The sequence below is a fragment of the Lepisma saccharinum genome, chromosome 8 (genome assembly GCF_977018435.1).
Source record: "Lepisma saccharinum chromosome 8, izLepSacc3.1, whole genome shotgun sequence".
Taxonomy (NCBI): Eukaryota; Metazoa; Arthropoda; class Insecta; order Zygentoma; family Lepismatidae; genus Lepisma; species Lepisma saccharinum.
Genome location: NC_139236.1, coordinates 38102163 through 38123476, shown reverse-complemented (window position 1 = coordinate 38123476; position 21314 = coordinate 38102163). Strand labels below are relative to the sequence as shown.

Below are 21314 nucleotides of genomic sequence, written 5' to 3'. Positions count from 1 at the left end.
TACCATAATAAAAACACAACAAAGGTTCTTTCAGTGAAGGTTTTCGGTTGATGTGTAGAGCAGGAAGATAAAATGTTTCATACTTGCCAGAATGCCCGAGCTTGCCAACAGCTGACTAGCCTGTCCGTGTGTTTGTGCGAACGTGGCAACGTAGAAACCCCCCAGCCACATGGCAGCCAACGAGGAGACAGAATTTGGTCACGTTCTGCCGTTCTGCGTTCTGATTGCACGCCGCTTCTTATCGCGTCCGTACAATAGGCTTATTACTACAATGTTACGGCCATTTGTACGCCATTGTTGCAATCGCCTGTTGCTATCTAGGGCCAGGCTACGAGTATAGTGTAACATTCTGGAGCCAAAACAATATCTTTGATCATGTTAGCAAATGACAAGTGAAACCCATATAGGCGTATCGCGGCCTGAAGCAATTGCTGAGGTGAGACACACAAGTGGGTTTCACGGCTTCATGAATGACGATACTTGAGACCCACTTTTGGGTCCCATGGCAGTCAACGTGTTGTGAAGTATGGCTTTAGAAGCTCATTATTTCGGGTGTTAAATGTATATTCTATTGAACTTCGTAGCGCAATATTTTTTCTCGCATATAATGACATTTCATATGAAGGGAGGGTTAATATTTTGAATTTCTTAAACCTTCACAGCATCATATTCAGACGAATGATTATGGTCATAGGAACACACAGGATTTTGTTTCAATAATTTTGTTTTTAGAATTCCTCGACACTTGAAATTGTTCCTTACAACATTCTTCAGATCAGACTGTTGTAGAAAGAAGAGCTTATCTCCAGCTTTCCAAGATTTAACAATTTTCATTTTAAAAAAGTAAACAAGTTCGTCCCTCTTAGTGCGAGGGGGTTAGATAAGGGCTGACTTGAAGTCCTACTAGTAACAAACATGTGTGACTGGTCAGCAGGTGCGCGCAAAGCGTAAACTTGTTTTCAGTCAAGATGAAAACCCATTCACTGCTCACTCCTCTTAAGTTACATCAATCACACATGTTTCAAATTATTTAAAAAGGTTACTAACTTTTATTAGTATGTGATCCTATAGCGGCAGTAACTCCTGCCAAAAGAAATAAACGGCATTATTTTTGCAAACATCAAATAAAATGTTTCCATTCAAAGACAACTTAATGTTAAAAGACATTAAATTATATTAAATTTTAATTTCAAATTGTGAAATGCAAGACACACAATTTCTCAATTTTCACGTAAAATCGTAATAGGTAGCCTATATTGTATTTGCCATTTTTATTCTTGCCATTTCTACCGTTGCCATTTTTACCGTTGCCATTTTTTCCGCTTGCCATTTTCACTTTGCCATTTTTTCCGTTGCCATTTTTTCCTTTGCCATTTTTACCTAAATTCGACTGTAGACAATCATTCGCTCTAGGGCCATATGCCCTGAAAGCAGAGAAAACAGGAATGGCATAGTCTGTCTCCCTTCTTTCCATACTTTCAAGCGGCAACCCTTGAATCAGCCAAGAACGGCGTCACCAACCCCCTCCCCTCCCTTGACGTCCCCTCGCACTCAAGCAAGAAGCACAGCGTCGGAGATCCAATTGCTTGAATTTAGGTAAAAATGGCAAAGGAAAAAATGGCAACGGAAAAAATTAAACATTATGGAGACTCGAGTTTGAACTCCAAATAAAAATTAACCAGTAGAGATACGTATTTAAATTTCGTCACGATTGGACCACAAGTTTTTTAATTACAGAATGTCGAAGTGAGCATAGTTTGAAAAACACATAAAAAGCTGCATTTTTTGTTTTCGTCTCACACATAAAGATTGATATTTAAGATTTATTGGGGATCGAAGGCACTTAATACCGAGAAAGACTTGATTCAGTTAACATGCATTCATTATTATTATTATTAGACGTATAACATATAGCGAATACATTACATTCAGTTAGGGAAGTTGTACAGTGAACATTGTTTAAAATGTGTGCATTCATAGAGCCGTAGCTTGAGAATTCTACGCCAAAGAGAACAACACAATTCGACACACCCTTTACACACCATTAAACTTTTGCTTCTGTCGAAAGTATAATTTTAGAACATATATACTCAATATGAAGGAAAGCTCTCATTGTGAACCGACCGAGGAAATTTACTTCACTCAATTTAGGGTTAAAACGGACAATTTAGACTGGTTTGTTAGCGTAAAAAAATATGTATCTGAAGTTATCCAATATTTGAAGGCATAGAAAACATTTCCAGGTCCCTAGCCTCCCCCTTCCCTGCATTGAGGGAGCTGCTGCTGTGCAACTGGTCACCGCTGAAACCAACTTTCTTCTATTTTATGTCTTATATTTGTACAGTTATAACCCCACCAAATGATCCCCTGTTTAAAAGGGAAGTGGGGGAAGGGGTGATGGACAGCGAGTTTCATTTGTGGAGTTTATGGACAATACGAAGCTTTGTCGTCTTCCAGGCCAGTATTTCATATTTATTTTACGTCGCTTTTCTTCCACTTTTGACTATTCACGACGATGGATCATGATTATGTTAAATGGATGAAGAGACACTCACAAAACAGTCTCGTCCAGGCTGACGGGACTCGAACTCGGAGTGTACGGTCACTCAACGCACTCTTCCACAGTGTCGAACCTTTAGAAGTGGGGGAATTAATCTTTTCACACCATATTTCTCAGGAAATTACGTTACGACTATGCGTCAATAAGTGATTGAAAATATCATTATATTTTAACTGACATTAAAAGTGTTGTTGAAAAGCCGTGATTTCTTTCTATAAAAATATGTTTCAAAGTATGGATATTTGTGTAAGAATAGAATTTAATCGGTAGGTTTTTAGAACTACAATTATATAGTTTAAAACTTCGTTGAAGAGTTTTATTCATTTTCTAAGATTAATTCATATTAATATGATACTTTTGGAGGTTAAGGCTTTCATTTTAAACCTAAAATTCCCAATCGGTTGTTCGGTGTAGCCATAGGGTAGAAAACACAACACTGAGCGGCGCATAATATGTTGACGGTAGTGACTTGCAACAACTCTTTTGTTCTTTACCTGAATATCCAGGAAAAGTAACTTGTTTATCTAAAATAATTAACTTATTCTACACATGTTTATGTAGTTTATTTATTTATATTAATATCGTTAGAATAAAATACAAATTTTACTTAAACGTTTTCCTTCTAAATGCTTTGAATTCAAAGCTTTATTCTTCCATAGCATTTGAACTTCAGAGGGAAACAAGCATGAGAGGAATGCTTGGCGCCTCGAAGTCCGGACAAGAGGCCGTGAAGAGTAGGGATGAGCAAGGGAAAGTAATTATACCAATACAAAATTAGATTACAGCAGTAAAAATTAGTTGCATTTTGTTACTTCCAGTTTGCAAATGCAGCAGTAGGCAAGTTGTCATCGTGAATATTGTACACATTGTTGTATGCAATAAAAATCGAGGATTGAAAGAAAAGTTGTAAGAAATCCGAGGACAATATCAGAATGTCATAGAATACGGCACACATCAGTGACAAGAGAGCGCAAAACGTGGTGCAATGCGACGTGCACACGAAGCGAAAATTGGTTGCTAAGAGCCCTAAATCTCCTCTCCTAACCTAACAACGTAGAATTGTCAGAATCAGTGGCGGCGATTGGGTTCCAAAACTGGGGGGGGGGGGCAAGGACAGTTTACTTTGGTGCATAAGATTTAGCATAGTGTGAGGGCAAAAGTGGCATAAATAAGGGGACAACAGCCTCCCTCGCTCCCCCTAATCGTCGCCACTGATTAGAATTCTAATTGTAAAAATTAAACATGCTAGTTGCTTAGGAGAGTTAAGTTTAGTGCTGTCAGAATATTTTATGATCCTGTGATCCCGAGTGGCTGTCTCTTGATATATTACAGTTTCCTAGATACAGTGTAACATTGTATATCTGACAATTATAATACAATAAAATGTTGAATACATCCACATGTCAACCTCTCTTCCACGTAGTACAACCTCGACTGCATTGTGCAGAAGAAGGAGGTTCTAGCGCTTGGATTCACAATCAGTATAATCCTCTGTGGGGTTTGCGTTATATGTTTGTCCCTTCATCCATTTCTAACATTCATTTGCATCCTCGCAATTAGCCAGAAATGGTAGAAATGCGACGTTAAATAAACTAAATCAACTAACAATAAAATGCTCAACGTACAAACACAACTGCATAAAATATATGTGACGCTTCGAAAGACGGTATTTTGAATTTATTATCCCTTCCCATGCCTTGGATTGCCTCGAATGTAAATATTCCTTACGTTGCTTAACTAAAATTATACCCTAGTATAGTGAAATGGTAAACTTTGATGAAGCGACAGAAAAATGCAACGTATAGCCTTTAACGTTAATCTGAATTGATTTTCTTCGGTTAATCGTTAATGAGCATTAATGGTGGAATGCAGAAATAAATGAAAGAACGAACACAATGGTATATCTGTGCCTTACTCAGGATTCTAAATTAGGGCTTCTGGCTTCGTAGCTACTCCTTCATGCAGACCGGAAGGTAAAAAAAAATGAATACAATACAGTTGATTTGATTTGAATATTATTATTTAGCGTCGCTTTTCTTTCCCTTTTGTCCAGACGAAACGATGGGATGAGTAATGATACGATGAAATTGATGAAGAACGCCCACAAAGGAACACCCAAGTAGCGTCGTAATGCGCTGCGCTAACCTTTCCGCCACGAAGGTCAGCTGCAATAGATTGATCGATTGATTTGCTTTATTTTACTTCGCTTTTTGTGCCACTTTTGGCTAATTTGCGAAAATGGGGATGAGTGATGATATGATGAAATTGATGAATGGGCACTCACAAGCATCCACGCTCAGGCCGGGATTCCAACCCGGTACCCCTGGTGACGTAGCGCGATGTGCGAACCACTCCGCCATGAGGGCCGGCAGCTACAATAGAGTCGAATTTACTGAATGAGAACATATACGCATTGATTGATTGATCGATTGATTTGGTGTTTTAATCCCACTTTATGCACAGTTAGGCTAATCGGGACTGGACCCACAGTTTAAAGTGGGTTCCGAACCAATATATGGCTCCACCGCATATACCGTTTTAAGGGGAAGTTTAACTACATAGCTTTCATTTTTTACTATGCCTTCAACGGAGCGTGCTGTTGATAATATCACCCGCAGTACGGCCGTGATCGAGAATGTGTGGAGCCATATCTTCTGCTTGAAAGGTAGCACCGTAAGATGCACAAGAAAGAACTTTACCTTTTGTAGCACTCGCCCACACACATTTTAATGGCATAACCTCTGCCTAGGGCTTCGCTGTTCCCCTAAGTACACTTGCTTGTGTAACTTCGTAAATATTGTCTCAATAAAGCCACACTAAGGAAATGAACACGCTTCCTTTTACTAAAACTGAATTTTTTGTTGGACCTATATTTTATTACATAATTTATTTTAATCTCAATCAAATAAACATCTACATATTATTCACGTTTAGAAACGGGAAGAGTATTTATATAGTTTTTTTTTACCTTGTCATTTTAAAATAAATGGAATTAATATTTTCTTTATGATCGTAGATGGTAAGTACATGTGTAGTTTCCAGGCATTATTTATCATAAAGAAATAAAATCAATGATTTGTACTCGAGGTTTTCCCCTTTCCCCAAAGTTGTCTGTTGTAGAACATTAGCAAAGATACCCTTATTTCAGTGTCCTCTCTGTTGTTTTATGTAAGTAAGAATGTGCATTAAGGATAATACGCATATAATAAACCGAATATCCCTGTGTAAGAATTTGTATGTTATCTATTTATATTTTCTCTTGAATACACGCACATAAACAACACGACAACAAGAGCATGACACAGAATGTAACTTAAATGGAATTCTATCAACTTCAACATACGAAATAATGGGTTTCCTACTTTGTGAAGCTGATACGCAATTTAGAGATAGATGAACGAGATAACAGGCAGCTTAGCAAGTCGCGTTGATCCTTTTCTGCAAGAGGGGAGCGTACTTGTGTTCTCCCGCGACGTTGTCAGGTGTGGAGATTATCAACTTTTCAAGTCGCACTTTAAGCAGAGAGGGCGGGAAGTGAAGACGACAAAAGGTGTGGCAACGTAGCAAAAAAACTCATGCACGGCGCAGTGGCCGCAGAGGTGAATCGCATAAAGCAACAGTGTTTCCAAACACGGTCCTTAGAAAAAGAACTACATTGAAGTTAAGGACTCAGACCAAGCACTTAGCTTTTAGACGTATGAACACTTGTCTCCGTCTCTACAATGTGGATTCTGTGTTCGAATCCTGTAAGAGTTTAGGGAGCTTCCAGACCAAAGTGAGAAGCGAAGCATATAACTTGGAAACAAACACTCAAAAGTATATGTGACGTTTCGAAGTGACATGACAAGGTGCACATGTCGAGTCGCATTGCGTCTTTCTAATCTGGTGGCGTCTTCTGGTATGCTTACTTATGTTCTTAAGAGGTGCGTGTTGCTTGTTACTTCGGTATGAACCCCTTAGTTTGTACACACTGTTAAATAGAAATGAAACATTCGAACCAATGCTATTTTGCTATATTTTACTTCGCTTTTTATGCCACTTTTGACTAATTTGCGAAGATGGGGATGACTGATGACATGATGAAATTGATGAATAAACACTCACAAACATCTATGCCCAGGCCAGGATTCGAACCCGGGACCCGTGCGTCGTTTTCGAACCAATGCGACACGACAAACATCATGTGTCGCTTACGTGTTTCTCGCAATGAGCGTTGCCGTGTTTCTCCCGTCTGGGGTCGTGCCCACGCGTTGAATGGTTTCTTACGGAGAGACTTCAAACCGAAGCTACAGGGAACAAGTATCACATAACGGCGGCAAGCGACAATTAAGGTTCAAATCGAAGTGACAAGTTACAAGACACACGGACCACTTTAGTCTATCAGAAATCATTAAAATGCGAAAGCCCGAACACCAGACCGATGCGACATAATTCACGATATTTAGAAAACTGACCATTCTGTGCAACACGGAAGCAATAAGCGAGACGTGCAACTTGTCACATTGCTTTGTTTCGAAATGTTGAATTCATTAGTGTTGCAATTGTCTCAAAGCGATACGTGTCACTTGTCGCCTTCCACTTCGGTCTGAAAGTTCCAAGAATGTTATGCATTATGTCGTCTTGGTCTGTTGTTGGCGGATATGAGAAGACTTGCATATAGACCAAGGTACCTGTGTCACTTGTCACTTCGATATAACCCCCCCCCCCCTTATTGCCCCGTCGGTTGTCACTTTTGAACAGAAATCTCCATTCTTATTTCTTTGAAAAAAATATTATTATTTTTTCGTTATCAATTCATTTTTCTTCAGCATGACCGAAACAAGTAACGAGATGTTACCAATAAAGTCTGAAAACTCTGCTATTTGTTTCTTGGCAATGGAAGAAAATGTGCTTTAGAAATGCATTTATAGTGCATTTACTAGTGTTATATTAAAACCAACTGATAATTTGTTATGGGACATACAAAAGTCACATTTGTAGAGTATTGTTCGAGTATAGGAATAAAGTATAATAGAAGAACAGATTTGGTTCCAAAGTTTTAAGTTGGCAACATTGACAGCTCGGGAGCAACAGGACGGCCAGGCGAGCGGGGAAGCCCGGCGGCCGCCGAACGAACCTTTCCTTGCCTCTCAACCCCCTGCGATGTTCGGTACCAATACATGCGAAATAGATCCAAGATTTTACACACCCACACTTCACGGTACCAAGGGATGCGATTAAACACCACAGTTTTACACAGCCTTGAAGGTACCAGCTTTCACCAGCAGGTGGCAGAGTGTAACACAGCCACATAAACACTAATCCAACAAATATGAACTTTTTGGTACCTTCGAAATACTTCGCGTACATGTCGAAAGGGGTCTCAGGAGTCTCGCAATGGCCTTTTCCTTATTGGGACCGGCAAAAAGTCCCAACATTTTTTTTGGTCCCATTAAGAAAGGTGTTTAAAGATACGCCGGTCCTAAGAAGAATATATCTGCGTACCCACACACACACACACACACACACACACACACACACACACACACACACACACACACACACACACACACACACACACACATATATATATATATATATATATATATAGACAGAGAGAGAGAGAGAGAGAGAGAGAGAGACAGACAGACAGATATTACAAAATAGTTCAAATAGTGCGAGCGCCATTAAAAGTCATGATAATTCTATGTTTAGAAAATAATATATTTATAAATTAAATGTTGCGTACTTAGAATTATTCATAAAATAAAGATCATGTCTAATTGTGAGTTAACAAAAAAACAATAATAAAGAGACATTTTCGCATCACTATTCGAAAAAGTCGGGACAGGGATTGAAAGTAACTCACTGTCCTGACTAAATCGGTCAATCGGATGTCTGGTAGCCTTGGATCAATGATTATAAAACTAAAACCACCCAATATTGCAGCTTGAAGACTTTTGCGCAAGAAACAGATTCATTTATGCAAGAGCAAAATTGAAATTTTTACACATTTCAAAAATCGACAATGTAATTTTCGTATTTATTCATTATTAGGTTCGCATTTAAATATTTTAGGGTTCGAGGGGGGAGCATGGTCCACATGGCCCCTCCCCTGGGTACTGACCTTACGTAGACAGTGGAAGAGAAATTTTGGAGAACCTTTCTATTAAATTTAGTATTTACATTCACCTTATGCTTAGATAGGTTAAACCGTTCATTGACAATCGTGAACTTTTCGTTTAATAGATAATATTTGGTTTTAAACGACGGGAGAACTTTGGTCTAATTTCCTTTCTTGCTCTTTTGAGAGAATATATACTTCTACAATAGCAATCGCGTTCGGAAACCGTGAAACAAATGACTTTGATTTCAAAGGCAGACAAGCTTGGTAGTCTAGCTTGCTCGCGATCAAAGTGATTCACTCACGCTATTCAAGGCCGCTTCTTATCGCAAAACACTTTGCTTCGATCAGAGGCGGCTAGGTAGGCATCAGCTCAACATGCAATGATAATTCCCGACAAACAAAAAACCGTATTGAATAATTATTGGAATAGTAATACGCGTATCCGCTTCTTTTTAACAATGTAAGCTCGAAGACAATCTGTATTCCATTTATTTATATTGGCAACTTGGTCAATCGGAGGTTATTTTATCGCCTTCGATAATCGAATTGTCTGATCGATTATTTTTTGTTTACCCAGGAACATGCCCCATAGGTGATTTCCGAGACCGGGTTACGCTACACACTCGTAGCTCCCCAATTTCTTCACAATGGTGGGTTGCTATCGGTCCCATACACAGGCCGAGAACCTAGAGAGTGAGCATAGGTGGACTCGAATCCATGCCGTCCTGCAGTCGGAGTCCAAAGCACAGCTTCTTAGACCGCACGGTCACGGAGGAGGACTTTTCTTATTTTACCTTTGGCTAATCGTGACGATGAGGACGAATAATGAATAGAAAAATAAAGAAGGTCACGCACAAAGTAGAGGACTATCTTCAACCTCTTAGGTGACGAGTTCAAGCCCTAAATATGAGGATTTCAACCTTAGACGACCTCAATTTCAAAATTATAAACAAAATGCCTACTTACACTAAACTTCCCATCAAGGCCAAAATAGTATGTAACTGTGAAACTACCCCTGAATACAAACTGACATTTTTTTTCCATGTGAGTAAGAATTAAATGTGTGGCATACAGAGATAGATGGTACCTTTTGAGAAACAATTAACTGTATTCTGTCCCAGCATCTCTGGAGCAAAGCCGCGCATAGTGGAGAGAGGAGAGAGGGGATCGAGTGGACAGAGCGAATCAGTGCACGCTGCTGGGAAGGCTGGTAACTGAAGTGGGTTTCCTCCCTCCACGCAATCCCGTTCCTCTCACGTGTTCATCGCTGCTCAGATACTTGTCTTCGTTCACCTGCTCCAGAGATAAGTGGGACAGAGTGTAGTTCGCATACATGTAGCAAGTAAAGAAACTTATCCCAGAATGAAAATTCCACATAGTTTTAAAACGTTTGTTTAAGCAATGAATGACTGGAAATGGATCACACATAATTCCCTTGCCAAAATCTAGTGGTCGAAAATTAATTTCAAGACATTTCATATCTATTCACCATATTCCAAGTTATAATGAATTATTTCGTAGATGTTCATGAAACCGTTATAAAATTACAAATAAAATATATTCACAAGCTTAGATATACTAACACGAAGAAAGAAATTCAGAGTTAAATTTCAAATGCATGTGAATAAAGTAATTCTAGAAGTACAGAGCTATATCTGAGTATTTAACTTCTTTTTTGCAGATGACGTTTACAATATTGAGGCGACAGAATAATTAGGAACTGTAGCTCCAAGAGAAACAAAGGGTGTAGTGTATTGGTTAGAGTTCTTGAAAGCATTGCGGTCCTCATACTAGATGTTCCTTAAGAAATATCCCTTCCATTAAACAAGAGCATGGTAACATTATTTATAATAGTAGTATATAGTGGCTACATTGTTCTGCATATGGAATTTATAAAAAAAATAAACAAATAAATGAATTGACACACGTTCAACGGGATATTTTTATATATAAGATCGTGAATTATGATACTCTAACGATAATTGTGTACTGCTTCCAAGACATTGAAAAATAGTAATGAAATAACTATTCATATGTGTGGCAATTCAGCACATGCTAATTTTACCCCTTTTCCCACTCGGGTTCAATGCAAGGATACCTCCGCAAATATCGAATAAAAAGTTCTCACCATGTGCTATCTCCATTAAATGTTTTGGCCGAGTCGTACTACCTTCGTTTTCTTTGTTACAAACAATACTTGTTTGCACGTTACATGCAGGAGAGTTACATCTACATTTCACATTGGTCAGCTCCTTCTACCTGGCTTAAGGAGCGAAAGCTTCTAGGGTAGTGACTATCGTTCTGGATTGTCAATCTGATGGTCGTAGGTTCAAACCCTTCCGGTGGCAGAAAATTTTCATAAGTTTTAGACATATCCCATTGTGTTCATTGTCCACGCTGTGTGAAACGGAATGATTCCGTTTGGAATTAACGATGGGGGAGGGGAAATATTGAATTACAAAATCTCCATTTCAACGAACCGAGAAGTGGAGAAGAATTGAATAATTCTTATAAATATTAAAAATTACGTTCATTATTTTAGTGGTGTAATCGCAGGTAAAATCAAAGATCTTACATGGAAGATTTTAACTTCCTCTGAACTCAGCCAAAAGGCATTTCGCACCGATCTAATATATTCTCCAATACATTTCAAAATGTTATTGAATGTTTCATGTCGATAATTTGATCAAAGCATCCATTCTTGACGCTCAGAGGATATTTTCTGCAACTACCTCTTATCTCCAGTTCCTTCTCCTTCTTCTCTCCATTCTTTCTGTTATGCTTTTATCTCATATCGCCTTCCCTACTTTTCTTCCATCTTATCTCCATCCCACTCTTCTCCACTCCTCTTATATCCTTTCCTGTCTTAGATTTCCGACTCCACTACACTATTCTCTCTTTTTCGTTCTTCTCCTTTTCTCTCCTTTACTCTACTCTTCACTTCCCTCTTCTCGTCTCCTCCTCTCGTCTCCTCCTCTCCTCTCATCTCGTTTTCCTTCTCTTTTATCTTAGTTGTTCTTTTTTCCTCATCTCTCCTCGAATCTTTTTCCATTCTCCTCACTACATCTCCTCTCCTCGTCTATACTCTCATTCTTCTCTCCTTCACTTTTCCTCTTCTCCTTTCGCTTTCTCTTTCTCCTCTCCTTTGTAACCTTTCGTTTCCTGTCACCTATTTTCCTTACTGTAAACTCATCAGCGATGAAATACTAGAAAAGCTATTTTTTCTTTCAGAAAGAATTTTGTCATTTGCGATATAATAGTGATATTTTTAATAATTTTATACAATAATACTTGTTTATATTTCTTTCGCATATTTTATAAATATCTATTGTGCATGTGGCAACCCTGAAATTGAGCCTAACTCTGCACGCAACCCACCAACGGCTTGTGTAAATTGGGTTGCCTAGTTTAAAATGTTGTTGTCCTAAAACTTTTGAGAGACACTGTACATTGTTATTCCTACTTTCAGTTTTATTGTAATAAAGGTTTGAGATTTGAATCTTGCAGTTTATGTCAATGTTCCTTAATGTAGTAACATTAATGACTGATCTGAAAATTCGGTGGGAATAATGTCTAACACGAGTATCCCATATCAATGTTCACAACACCAACAACTTATGCACAGATGTGCACATTTTATTTTGGACAATTTGAATAGTAACAATATTGCTCCAAGATATAGATTTATATCAATATAATTACCATAATAAAATCTTACTAAAAATACACTAACTTCCTGGTGTAATTACGTTCACTAAACACACAATTCATAATTGTATGTAATATATTAATACTAAATGCAGGTTATAAGTGTTAGTGAATTACATAAACTTGTCACTTGTATGTACGATGTAACACAACAACGACATGCTCTCGGGTGTAACAACTTGTGTCTTTTAGTAGGTTCGGTTTGTTACGTTTCATCGCTTTCGTGCTTCCGTACTTTTCTTTCCCTCCTGCGCGTGAATATGATATGAAACGAGGTTCACAATAGTTAAGAGAGAGATCACTTGTACAACTATTTTTATTTGTATTTTCCTATTCTCGATCGTTTTGCTACCATTTTAGCTAATCACGACAGTACTTGCAAGGAAATACGCAGGACAAGACCAGGGCTTCAAGCCGAAATGTTTGTGTATTTGGCGACTTACAGAAACCACTTTTCAATACATAATTTCGCACACATTATTTCTTTGTTACTTTGAAAGGCGTATATTACCTTCTCCTAAAATTAGACTTACTCCCACATTAATTTTCAGTTTCTAAACCCCTTTCTCAGCTTGCTCTGCAACTTGTAAAAATCATGATACACTCGAAAATGATTTTTCAAAATACTATCTCTATATTGTTTATTGATTTTGTTTACTTTACTTCGCTTTTCTTGCACTTTTGGCAAATCGCGAAGATGAGAATTAGTGATGTGATGAAATTGCTATAGGGACACACTCAAAGAACACTCCTGCCCGGTCCGGGACTCGAACCCCAGATCTCTAGCGTCGTAGTGTGCAGTGCTAACCACTCCGTCACGAAGGTTTGTAATATACTGTCTGAATAATTTGAATGTTACGATTCGAGTATATTACTTTTTTATATAACACGTATAAATGTTCTGAAGCTCTGAAAGCACTGTAATGAGCAGTGGATTCAAATACAACAAACTAAAAAATTAATATTGGTGATATAAAACAGTTTGGCAACAATGGTTCATGCTGCAGGTTCAAATCAGAATGCGCATTTCCGCCATATTGCCACCCACTGAGGCTATGCGCGAGCGAAGATGCGCGGCTTCAAACAAAGCTCAACGTCTCCAGTCTGGTACCTTCATGTGTGTGGTATTTTGTCAACAACTTTTCTGCATAAAAGACACGAAACTGTATTTTCGTTATCCTGTTGCCGTAAGGCTTGTATCACAGGTTAACCCTGTAGGGAGAACTACCCTTACCTTCGGGAGAATCGTCTCATGCCTTGGGCTAGTTCCTCATAAACCTATGCTTTCGAGCGAGGTTATTGCAATTAGGGATGGCCAAACGGATCCGGATCCGGATCCAAAAGTTACGGATCTGGATCCGGATCCGAAAGTTCTGGATCCGGATCAGGTCCGAAAATTTCGGATCCGGATCCGAGAGTTTCGTATCTCAATCCCATTATAATATTACCACACCTTAAAAGGTATTATGATCTTCGATTACAAAGAAATTTTTCGTTAGTCCTACAAGAATTTTTTTCAAGTGTTGTTCCTAAAATACTTTGCTACGCATCGGCTAACACACTCGTGCACAAATGTCAGAGGTGATTTTGTAAATGCCATTGAAACGAATATGTATTCATTCGAATGTATTGGAAATGAAAACACACATAAATGTGAGACATTCCATTCCAGGATGAAACCTTTAACACATATAACAAGATAGAAATGTTATACAAAAATTATACAATTGTTCTACAGTTTCAGTTTTACAAATTAAAATAAAACATTATAATATATGCAGTGTTAAATAATTACAAAGTGTAAGACTAACAAGGGAAGTTATCTAAGTGTCCCCCTCCGATTTCCATGAAACTTGGCAGTATAGTGGGGCCCAAGGGAAGAATTACGTGTTTTTTTTTGTTTCAGCTAAAAAACGGTTTTAGGGGGCAAAACCCACTTAAATGTCAGGATGAGGACAAATTGAAGTGAGGATCTGACCCCTGTGTCCCTCCGATTTCTATAAAACTTGGCAGGTGTATAGTGGGGCCCAATGGAAGAAATAAGTGTTTTTTTTTTGTTTCAGCTAAAAAACGGTTTTGCAGGGCGAAACCCACTAAATTGTCAAGATGAGGACAAATTGAAGTGGGGATCTGACCCCTGTGTCCCCCTTCGATTTCCATGATACTTGGCAGGTGTGTGTATAAACAGGCCCAAATGAAGAAATACGTGTTTTTTTTTGTTTCGGCTAAATAACTGTTTTAGGGGGCAACCCCCCCCTCAAATGTCAATATGAGGACAAATTTAAGTGGGCATTTGACTTATGTGTCCCCCTCCGATTTCCATGAAACTTGGCAGGTGTATAGTGGGGCCCAAAGGAAGAAATACGTGTTTTTTTTTGTTTCAGCTAAAAAAAAGGGTTTTACAGGGCGAAACCCACTCAATTGTCAAGATGAGGACAAATTGAAGTGGGGATCTGACCCCTATGTCCCCCTCCGATTTCCATGAAACTTGGCAGGTGTGTGTATAAACGGGCCCAAATGAAGAAATACGTGTTTTTTTGTTTCGGCAAAAAAAAAAAAAATGTTCTGGGGGGCAACCTCCTCTCAAATGTCAAGATGAGGACAAATTGAAGTGGAGATCTGACCCCTGTGTTCCCCTCCGATTTCCATGAAACGTGGCAGGTGTATTGAGGGGCCCAAAGGAAGAATTACGTGTTTTTTTGTTTCAGCTAAAAACTGTTTTAGGGGGCAAAATCCCCTTAAATGTCAAGATGAGGACAAATTGAAGTAAGGATCTGACCTCTGTGTCCCCCTCCGATTTTCATGAAACTTGGCAGGTGTATAGAGGGGCCCAAAGGAAGAAATACGTGTTTTTTTTGTTTCAGCTAAAAAAAAAGGGTTTTACAGGGCGAAACCCACTCAATTGTCAAGATGAGGACAAATTGAAGTTGGGATCTGACCCCTGTGTCCCCCTCCGATTTCCATGAAACTTGGCAGGTGTGTGTATAAACGGGCCCAAATGAAGAAATACGTGTTTTTTTGTTTCGGCAACAAAAAAAATTTTCTGGGAGGCAACCTCCTCTCAAATGTCAAGATGAGGACAAATTGAAGTGGAGATCTGACCCCTGTGTTCCCCTCCGATTTCCGTGAAACGTGGCAGGTGTATTGAGGGGCCCAAAGGAAGAATTACGTGTTTTTTTGTTTCAGCTAAAAACTGTTTTAGAGGGCAAAATCCCCTTAAATGTCAAGATGAGGACAAATTGAAGTAAGGATCTGACCTCTGTGTCCCCCTCCGATTTTCATGAAACTTGGCAGGTGTATAGAGGGGCCCAAAGGAAGAAATACGTGTTTTTTTGTTTCGGCTAAAAACTGTTTTAGGGGGCAAAACCCGCCTCAAATGTCAAGATGAGGACAAATTGACGTGGGGATCATCTGACCCCTGTGTCCCCCTCCGATTCCCATGGAATTTGACAGGTGTATAGAGAGGCCCTATGCCCCCTGTTTCTTCTTATGCCATATTTACGTGGTTTCGGGGTCAGATCCCCACTTCAATTTCTCCTCATCTTAACATTTGAGGGGGGGGGGGGCTCTATACACCTGCCAAGTTTCATGGAAATCGGAGGTGGAGACTTAAACCTCCCTTGTAAGTTTATTAATTAATTACAAATCGCTCACGCGCACACACACACTATATATACTTTATATATATGTGTATGTATATTATATATATATGTATATTATATATATATGTATATTAGTAGGTAACAATATGTTATAAGCATATATACATTCCAAAGAAGCGCATGTGAGATGGCAAATAGGATCCGGATCCGAAATTTCCGGATTCGGATCCAAAAGTACCGGATCCGGATCCAAAAGTACCGGATCCGGATCCCAAAGTTCCGGATCCGGATCCCAAAGTTTTGGATCCGGATCCCAAAGTTCTGGATCCGGATCCGAAAGATCTGGATCCGGATCCGAAAGTACCGGATCCGGATCCGGATCTGAAAATTCCGGATCAGCGGATCCGGATCCGGAACCAACCGGATCCGGAATTCGGATCCGCCAGGATCCGGATCTGGCTATCCCTAATTGCAATACCAAACAAACAGTTGATTAATCTTGGTAGGGTTGTCCGTTACAGATTTGCAAGCAGATCTGCATTACTCAACTCGATCCAGGATTACCAGTTATTAAGTTTAGTTGTAATTCTCCAAAAGGATTTTATTCGAAGAAATTTCCATAACCTTTCATTTCCAACTAAAGAAAGGTATAAATCCGACAGCAGTGACCAGTGTAGGGGAATAGTACTTCTGTCAGAATAATTGAATTCACAAGACATGTAATCATAATTAACCAATAAAAAAAGTAAAAACTAGAATTACAGAAGATGAATGGCAATATGGATGCCATCATATTCTGCTAAGCGCCAGTACAAATGGGCACTAGTACTCGCTAAAAGTTACAATACATTTCTGGCATCAAGTTCTCAAGTATACTGTACATAAGAATGCTTGATTGTAATACACCGCGCAAACATACATGTGAATTACCTTCAATATTAGTAATTGAAAATACTCCTTGAAATGGTGCGGCAAACAACTCACCTCTTTAATTATATTCCATCCATTTTTGGAATTAATAATATCTTCTCCTATTACTTTAGGAAAAACTAACTAAATGGTATAAACAGTTGAGTTCAATCCGTACAGGAAGAAATTCCATTATATTCTACTTGCTCTATTGATTGTTTCCAGGCAATTACACTATTGTTAGCATGTATTCAGTATTACATGAAAATGTACATTGTTATGGTGGGCGTAATTGAGGAAAAGCATTTGAAAATGCCCTCGTTAAAAATTATTTAATAATAATATCTGGTGCCGATCGATTTGTTCCAAACACGCAAATTCGCGATATACTAGACCAAGAAACATTGTTCGACTACATGCAACGCGAAAGGATAAAATTTTAGGCGAGACAGCCACATCATATCAATCAAACCAACAGCAACATCGGTCAATGAGATTTATAAAATGCCGAGTCTAGATTAACTTTAAAAAATTAAACAATTACAATGCAGCAAGTCGCATAAGATAATACATGCCGCAACTAATGTTGCCGAAACTTCAAGAAAAATCCAAAATCGCCATGATTACTCCTGTCCTGTCCCGTCCTACAACGCAAGGGTTCGATACCCGGTGGAGTCACAAGTGGTTCCGATCCCACTTTAAACCAAACCGTCCTACAACAGAACTAACATTACATGATTTTATCTAAGACTGTCGGTGGCAAGATCGAATTTCGACCAACGCAGAGAACTACACACACACACACACAGACAGACAGAAAGAGCGAGAGAGAGAGAGAGAGAGAGAGAGGAGTCAAGGAAAACCTCTGAAAAATTTAAATGAAAAACCAGTAACTCAGACGGAAAAAAAAGGAGACAAACGTGAGAGAGAATTTACACAAGAAACAACATTTCCACCACATTTCGATGAACAGGAAGACTTGTTAATAGGGCATTCCACAAATAATAAAGGCATGAGTGAGCGTTGTCAATTTTCTAGGGGACTGGGGGATTCAACATTTTAAAAGTGTTGATGACACATGTTCGTGTGATCATAGTGTAAATGTTTGAAGGGATAGAAAGAAAAAAATATTTGAAGGAAGTAGTAGAGAAAGATAACGGATGAAAAATAAAGGAACGGAGAGACAGAGGGAGAAAGGACAATAAACAAAAGGCAGAGGAACAGAAGAAAACAAGTGATGGGTATAGTGAGAAGGGAAGAAACAAAGAGAATTGGTAGATGGAGAAAACAAGAAATAAAATAAATCAGTGACGAATTCATGGGGTGGTCCGGTGGAGGAGGGGAATCCCCTCCGGAAATTGCAAAATCCTCCCGAAAATTTCAATAACCTGGCAGAGCTAAGAAATTTGGCAACCATATTAACTTTGTCTTTCTTTCATTCATTCACTTTAATTTAACGTAGAACGTACTATTTCTGTTTTTCGTAGTAATAAGTATTGATTCAGTCCTCTTTATAATAGGAAGTCAAAGTAATCGAGGAATGTAAGTATTACTCCTAAGTACTTGAATTTGGAAATTGGTTCAAACAAGTTGTTATCAATAATTAGATTTTGATTATTACCTAACACTTGGTTTCGGCCTGTAAGCAAATATTTAGTTTCCTCTTTGCTAACTTTCAAACCTATCTCTTTAGCTGCTTTCAAAAATATTTTAGCATTATTCTTACCAGTTAGTAAACTACTATTGCCTTCCAGTTCTAAGTAGCTATGACATTAAATCTCATGATAACATTTAGACAAAATTTAGCAACAGTATATTTGTATTGTACCCAAAACCACACTCAAAAAGAGCTATCGAATTAGTTGACCAAATATATTTTACACGTTCAACTCAATGACAGCGTGCGGCGAGAAATGTGATCTACGTACCTTCAACGTAAAAGGCTGACGAAATCAACTCTTCTTGTCATGGTGGTAGGGTTTCGTAGTTTATTTGAGAATGGAGAAAGCAACGGCGTTACTCTGGAAGCTATTTGTAAAACCAGACGACAATAAACAAAAAAAATAATGATTCAGTCGCGAAGTATGATGTAGTTGTTTCATAGGTTAATTAAATGTTTTCCCGAATGATTTTCGGTAGTGTTTGTTTGTTCCATAGCTAAGAAATGGTCTACTGTATGCTTTCAGTTCCATTTTGTTTGGCGAGGATAAAAACATCCCTTGAGAGGGATTAAACATTTCTTTTCTTCAACCGGGGATAACGTCACAGTTGCAATCAAATGTTATGTTTGGGTTGTCAGCATACAGGCGATGAAACTGACATTTTTGAACGTTCTTAGTGGCGAAACGACTCACCAACGACTAAAATGCTTCGGAAACAAGTTGTTTGTATGTCCTCTCTACGTTTCTTGATCCGCGGGTGCCATTTTAATGCCACCTTGTATATGTAGTGCTCGAAGTGGTGAACGTGGGGGAGGATATCCCCTCAGTTTAAAAATAATAAAGTATCCATCGGTTGGGATAATATGCAACAGCATCCCCACATATTGGATTGTCTTCATTGATTTATTTGTTGTTTTAATTCCACTTTATCCACAGGAAGGCTAATCGGGACTGGATCTACAGTTTAAAGTGGGATCCGAACCACCGTGTCATGTGCCTCCACCGAGTATCGAACCCGGAACCCTTTGATTACAAAGCGACGACGTTAGCACTCCTCCATCGGGGAGGCCCGCATTGTCTTCATGTTTACTCATGCAAATATCCCCCACTTATCCCCAAACTCAACCAAGTATCTCCCAGTTGAGAGTTTCTACTTCTAGCACATCTCTAGGTGTATTACAGTGTTGTATGTAGACGATTTCGCTCGAGCGCAAAATAGTTTGCACAGACGACGCTAGATAGCGTACGGAATTGAGAGTTTCTTCGCTCGAGCAGGCAAAACTTGCAATACTCAATAGAAACCAAATTGTACAAGTATAACCGTAATTTGTCTGTGGCAGTGGACTCTCGAATATGGATCGTGAAGTTGAAACTTATGTGAATATAGTCATCTCTAGGTACCGTAGTTAGTCTATCTATTTTACCAATACACAGTGATATATGGAAGTGAAATAGGCGATATAGCGAATATTCTACATATTATGTGTCTACTAATATTTCGTAGAATAAAATAATATTCCACTATATACGCTTGAGCGTTGGATGGGAGGGAGACTCGAATGAGAGCGAGCGAAAGTGGTCCAATGCAGTATTCTAATGTGTATATTTATTTATTTATTGAGAAAATTCCAGATACAGCACAGGTGGCCATTTTACACTGAAATTGTCAACAATGAAAATGCAATGATAATAATAATAAGCAAAAAAATATTAAAAAATAACAAAATAACACAAAAGTGAATAGCAAATTAACAAAAAATAAGTAAAGATGGCACTATTTGATATTATTTACAAACATTTCTTCTAATAGAAGATCGAAAGCAAACTCGGAAGAAAATATATCGATTCTTGATGAGAGATCATTGTATTGTGTGGCAAGTCTGTAAAAGATAGATCTTTTTTGAATTTCTAGCCTAGGTTTTTTTTGTATAAAATAATCTTGTGTTGCGAGTTGTGCGCATAGGTACTCTAAAGTGGAATTCCTCAAGAAGTGTGTTGCAGCGGATTTTGCCATTCACAATTTTGTGTAAATAACTGAAATCATTCTGCAAAGAAAAGACAAGAGATGCGGAGATGAATAATTGCGTAATGAGGGAACCCTGTATCGAACTATAGCTAGGAAGAAGTTCAAGGGGTGATCTTCCACATTTGACACCCAATTGTCAACCTCTCTTACACGTAGTACACCCTAGACTGCATTTTGCAGACTAACGAGGCTCTGGCGTCTGGACGTACGGCCAGTAAAATCTTTGTAGGACTGTGTGTGTGTTGTCCTGCTTTGTCCTTGTTTGTGCTGAGTGCCCCCTTACAGCCTCGGCTTTTAATACAACTCAGAATATCTTAGTCTCCGTCATTACAATTGTGTTGGATGCAAAATAGCCTTAGTGCTGACGCATCCAAAATTTTAAATTCACTCAATAAATCAAATCTAATGTGTATTATTATAAAACGCATATTTCTACAAAAAAAAATCAATTCACTTACCTCGTGTTTGGTCATCCCATCTTTCATGGACCACTCCTCCCCCATTCGATACAGCCACAGGCCAATTAGGCTTTTTCCGGATGCACTCATGACAGTACCTGTGAATAAAACGTACTGGGTGTAACAAAAATGTCATTCGTGCAGAAAAATCCCGGTCAGTTGCGGAAGTGAGACGAAAAATTGTTAAATGTACTGCTCCCGAATTTCTCCAGAGTTATGTGGCATGGTGTTGCGCATCTGTGCATAAGACTAAAAAGATGCATTCAGGCGGAAGGACAGAAATG

At 38.7% G+C, this 21314-nt stretch overlaps 1 protein-coding gene across 1 annotated transcript in view; it reads right to left on the bottom strand.

The window, feature by feature from the left end:
• Trhn (tryptophan hydroxylase) overlaps positions 1-21101 on the bottom strand; it is a 307044-nt gene extending 285943 nt beyond the window's left edge. The window contains exon 1 of the mRNA XM_083127788.1: positions 21031-21101. Within this exon, the coding sequence (XP_082983914.1) occupies positions 21031-21075 (45 nt within the window). The 5' untranslated portion in view covers positions 21076-21101. The remainder of the gene's footprint in view (positions 1-21030) is intronic.
• Positions 21102-21314: the final 213 nt, after the last annotated feature.